We start from the raw sequence: 6,000 nt of genomic DNA, 5'->3' as shown, positions 1-6,000 counted from the left end.
TAATTAACCTAATAAAGACTAACTTTATTAGGTTAAATATATAAACATTTATTAAAGGAGATAGATCAAGAAATTATAATTAATCTACTTTTAATCTCTAGAATTGGGGTTATTCAAACAAAAAGTTCATTAACATTATTTATAAGGTTATTCTGTAACTTAAGGAGCTATAAAAATACTGGTTATTAGTAAAAGTATTGTCATTACATTTAATTATGTTTGTACAATTATTGCTGCAATCTGTTTCTCATGTTTTAATGCAACAAAGAAGAATAAATATATAAATATTATTTTATGTACTTTTTTTTTTTTAATTACAACAATCTTTGGAACTTTGATATTTCAGACTTATATACTGGTATATATGAAGTTTCCAATGCATATTTATACTGCAAGAAGAAAGAACTAAAAATATTTTTAATATCGAGATATTGTAATTTTTCTTAAAATAGTTCAAAACATAGTGTTCATAAAAAAAAAAAAAAAAAAAAAAAAATTGTCAATAGAAAGCCATCAAACTGAAGATACTTTCTGCAAATTTTTTTTTTACTGATTGGTCCTTCTGTTTTTCTACATAAAATTTAAATATACTTGGTTAAATATTCTTCATGTGTATGGAACAGATGTGTTTAATACAAATTTTATGCAGGTGGAACAGCAGGTGTTTGAGCAAGGTGTCCGTTCACATCTGAACAGAAATTCATGATCCCATCTAGTGGCAAAGATAAGAAGTAGGAGGCGTGGGAAACCATCTTGGTCCCTACAAAGGTGAGAGCAGTGAGTAGCTAATATTGACCTGTACAAGTGAAGAGGGACAGATGAGTGAGAACCAGGACTGATAAGTGAACTCAGGCTATCTTAGGTCAATTTTTTGCTGATAGACAACTAACACTCGGGATGAGTGAATAGTTAATTAACACAGCCAGGCAGGGAACAGGATCAGGATAAGACGACTAAACACAGAATAAGAACTAATCTTCAAGCTCCAAAGAAGATCTCAATCAAGTAAATTGTAATACATTCCCTTAATCAATTTAATAAATAATCAAAATTATAACTAACCAAACTAATAGACATTGTAACCACTTTTGGTAGTTGTTAAATTGTTTCAGTTTGTTAAATCGTAAAACAAATTGAAAAGATTAAAAGAATAATAGAGGTTTATTTCATTTTGTTCACCATTATTGTAATTTATTTATAATACAGTCCACTTATATATTCAAACCAGCTATACCAGCATATAACAATTAATTTGGGTAATAAACCCCGACTTTTACTTCGGGGAATACCTGAATTACACAGCAGGGCACAGCTTCTTCTTCTTCTTCTGGCACGAGACTGTAGAGGTCCAAGGCCTTGTGCGATGTACTACGGAAATATATCACTCATTTCTTGATGAGGTTTTCATAGAGTGGGTTCGTCATTCCCACGTCTATTTTTGTGAGTCCCACCCATTGGCTAACAGGCCTCACAAATGCCCGAGGGGAGGCTGTGAGTGAGTATTATGTAATTATATGCTTGAAAAAATCCTAGTTAGGGCTAGGACTCGAACTCACAACCTATGGGTTGGTAGACAGGCGTGTTACCATCGCCCCCAAGCAGGGCACAGCTAGTTAATTTAATTTACTTTAAATTTTCATTTAAGTCATAGAACAAAGGGATGTTATGACAATTACTGGTAGTGATGTTGAAATTTAATCATAACTTTACAGTGAAAATATTCAATTGACAAACTATCATGTGACATTAATTACTCAGAGAAAACTAGAACTTGCATAAATACCTTTGATTTCAATAGAGGTCAAGCCAGTTTTATATTTGGCCTTAGCCCATTTACACCTCAGTCTCTTAGACACTTTAGCCATGTTAAGTTCAATTTTAAATAGTGTACAGTAAATATAAATACATATAGCTAGGGGAAGGAAAGTATAACCCTAATTGAAAAATAGACCTCAGTGAAAGGAGTCAGGCTATCTTAGTACAGTTCATAGTGAATTTGAGTCAGTATATGTATGGTTCAGAGAAGATAAGTGAAATTATGTTGGAGGATAGCTGTTTAAAACAGTCCTAGTATAATCATAAAAAGTAATAAAAGAACAGGAAATGTATACTTTGTACGATATATCAAGTATTATAAACCTTATTTTGCTTTTTACAAGTATTATATTTTTAAACATCAGGTATAAGAACCACATCCATGTTTATACTAAATCAAAGGATTCACAAAACCTAACTCTGGACTTTCCAATGGAATAAGATGATTTTTTTATGGAGTCTGATAGCAAATTAAATTTTATTTTAAGAACATACATGAATCGCTAAAAATCACCTGTTGGTGATTTAAAAAATTATTTTTTATGAAAACTTGTATACAAATGGAGTGGAAATTGAAAAAAACGAAATCATTTCATAATTCAATTTTCCTTAAGGATCCATTATTGTAATTGAGGTATTCAGTTATTGAGGAGTAATCATTTTGACAGGCATTGGAGTCTCCTCAGCTCATAGATAAATTATTATGATGCCTAACTGTAAATTGAATTCTGAAAAATTTGTTCTTAACATTTTTTTTGATTTTCCACGCTGTCAGCACACAAATTATCAAAACGGTAAATTGGTGATACACAGTTAAATAAATAATAAGGAATTGTAATAGGAGTAAGGGGGGATAGGAAAGCTGAAGCCCACTGAACAATATGAAATGGAGGAAGGAAATTCAGTGAAATTTCAAAAATACCGATTATTATAATAATGTTTTTTTTATAAGGCCATGAAACATCATCAGTTAATATTAGAAGAACCAGTAAAAAAAAATATTAGATTGTATAATCATGTATTGTTATTTTCCTTCTTAATTCTAACATAAGATAACAAAACTAAACATAAATTCCATTGTGGCATACCAGTCAACTAGCATTGTAAAAAAGGATGTTTATGGAAAATCCTTAATGTAATAATGACTGATTATCTTTTCAATAGCAGATAAAATCTTAAAAGAATAATACATTTTTTTGGATTATTTAATATTGTTTAAATGTTTTATAGAAAATGTAGTAGATATACAATAACTTTTTAGAGTCCTTATTCAGTAATTCAGTTAAAAAAACCACAAAACATTCATGTATCAGCATACAGGAAAAATTCAGTATTATATAAGCACACAATGGCGTCAACAGTTATCATGGTTAAAAAAGATGTATTTACACGTTATTTAGCTAATTCAGGGGTACCCACAAGATTTATCACACTTTTACAAAATCTGTTTATTTTATAATGGCCAACGAAGTGAAAAGTGCATTAAAAAAATACATTATTTGGGCATCATTATATTTTTATAATTCATTTTTAACTGACCACTTTACTACAGAACAGTGAAATCAATTATAAGTTCTTATTGTAAGGACAGTAAAAGCGCTAGACAGAAAGTTCAAGCCCGATAATCTTAGTAGAGCTGAGGAAGTGGCTTGTTTTCTCCTAGTAACAGGACATAATCTGCTCCATAAACACCTTCATCAAATAGACAATGTTGATTCACAGAAATGTCCTCTATGTAAAATGGGAGACATGGATGGAGATCATCTTTTGATGTATATTGGTCTGGAAGATATTCAGCAGAACGCGGACCAATTAAGGGCAAAAGTAAACTTGTATTGGGCTATGAGAGGGAAAATGGCATAATGGCCTGATTCCTGTGGTGTAGAAAAAAAATTCAGTTTTAGAGGTATGTTTTCCTTTACAATAGTATCATTATTAGTATGTGTTTACATGTAAGAAATAGTAAACATAATAATAATAACTCGTTATGTTTCAATTTTGCACTCCAAAAAAATCTATAGTGGATATAAATTTAGTATGGGGATATATAATTGTATATGTGGCCTGCAGAGTTCCAAATTGGCCCACAAGATCATTTTTGTTAGCTACTCCTGAATTATTTAAATTAAAAGAAAAGAAAATATAAAAAACAAAAATTATGTTTTTCCAGTGAAGCCCCCAGGGTCAAGGTGTTATATATATAAGAACTTGTAGAACCTATATATAAGAACTTATAAGAACCTATATATAAGAACTTCTTATAACATAAAAATAATAAAATATATAGGATTACATCTATGGGCATCAATCCATCCTTATTACGTCTGGCCTTATCACATTGAGGATAGCACACAAGAACCTTAACAACTTCCAGAGCTCCAAGCTTGCTGGCAAAATGTAATGGCGTTTCATTACAACCTTTGTCTGGCATGTTCAAATACAGATCAAGTAACACATTGATTCGTTCTTCGTTACTTGCTTTATTATTTCCATACAAACGATGGAAAAATTCAGGATTCGAAATCACTGAGAGAATATAATGGCACATAACTGCAGAGTGTGACTTGGCAGCTACGTGCAAAGCATTATAACGAGATCCTTCCTGTAACAAATAAATCTTTTATTTAACTTAAGAAATTATGAGAAGTATTCTTAATTACTAATAAATAATAAAGTTAAGAGGATAACCAAATAATTAAACAGGAAAAAATTGCAGTTTTCAATTTGGTAATAACAAAAAACAAATTCATACTAATGCATTTTAATTAGAGTGAAATGGACAACTACAGATAATGCTAAATGAGTTGCATATATCTATATACAGAGGGAATAAGTTGATATGTCAAGTAATCAATAATGAACGAACTCCCTTGTTTATTTATTTTTTTTCAATTGTAAACTTACCAATTAATATCTAAAGACTGCACTCTCTATCACCCTAATTTTACCCATTCTGATTTTATGGAATTCAGTTTTGGCAAGTAAAAATTTCCTCACAGCTTTTAAAATACACTATAACTTTTTTTTTTACTTCTGTATATTAATCGAAAATATTTTATTGGTAGATTAATTATTGAAGGGTACAGGGGAAAACAATCAGTCACATTTTATACTTTTTTATTCAACAAATAGGGAAAATCTAACTTTTTTTAAATATATACTTTTTAACAGTAATACATATAAGTTTCTTCATTTCATTAAATGAATGAATAGTGGAATAGAAAGTTAATATCAAACCCCAGCAGTTGGCATTGATAGCCCAAATGTTAAAAAAATTAACTCCTATTGTTATTCCCTGGCACTCTTCAATTATACTTTTGATTAACAAACAAATTAAATGAATGTAAATTTTTATATGGCATAGGCAAGTGGCGGCCTCATCACCCGGTAATTTACCACAATAAGCCACTGCAGTACACAACAGCAAACGGAACTCAAGATCACCTATAGTACTTACCCTAGGGTTATCTTTCCTAGGAAACCGCCCAGGACGGAAAAGTAAGTCAAAAGGCTTTGAGGTAGCTCTATCTGACATGAGGATGACAACCCGCTTCCCTTAAATCCTATGAAGTTATAATTCTTTTAAGGGACAGCTGGACTGTTTTTTGTGAATTACCTAAGCGAGTCGAAGAAACTTTTAAATGATTAATGTTAGTTATGTATGTGAAATGTGAGAGGATTTGTGCCGGCTGGGATAAGTAGGAATCAGGAAGGTGTATTGCTCCAATATGGTGTGGATATTGCAGCACTTCAGGAGATAAAATGGAGAGGGAAAGAAATAATTGATATGAGATCATAAATGATAATAAGTAGTGGCCTAACTTTGAAGAATTTATTGAACCACTATTAGTATGTTCTGAAAGCACAAAATTTAAAATGAAATTAGAAGCATAGAGTCTCACTTCCCCCATAAAGAAATACATAAGGAAATATAGTTGTCCCCAGATCGAAAAAGTAGAAATCAAATAGGTCATGTTCTCATTGACTGACACTGTTTTGATATAAATATGTGAAAAGCTATCAAGCAGCTGATGCAGATACAGAACATTTCTAGGTTAAAGTTTCGTACAGATACAGAATAAGATGTGGAGTTTGATTTAAAGGGAAAAATAATGCATAAATACCTAATTAAAATTTTTTTAAATCTAGAACAAGCTGAGAAATTGTTCAGGAGTCATTTATTAA

The 6,000-nt window shown here is 30.9% G+C and overlaps 1 protein-coding gene across 2 annotated transcripts in view; it reads right to left on the bottom strand.

Moving 5' to 3' along the window:
- The window catches only part of LOC106682859 (ankyrin repeat and LEM domain-containing protein 2 homolog), a gene marked incomplete at its 3' end in the record, with an annotated part of 31,537 nt that overhangs the window by 18,011 nt on the left and 7,526 nt on the right, over positions 1-6,000 (bottom strand). For both annotated transcript variants that reach the window (XM_067045919.1, XM_067045918.1), the window contains 1 exon segment: positions 4,109-4,417. In XM_067045919.1, the coding sequence (XP_066902020.1) occupies positions 4,109-4,417 (309 nt within the window).

The sequence above is a fragment of the Halyomorpha halys genome, unplaced genomic scaffold (genome assembly GCF_000696795.3).
Source record: "Halyomorpha halys isolate HHAL.00 unplaced genomic scaffold, Hhal_1.1 Scaffold447.1, whole genome shotgun sequence".
Taxonomy (NCBI): Eukaryota; Metazoa; Arthropoda; class Insecta; order Hemiptera; family Pentatomidae; genus Halyomorpha; species Halyomorpha halys.
The sequence above is the reverse complement of the archived record's forward strand: the minus strand, read 5'-3'. Positions and strand labels throughout refer to the sequence as shown.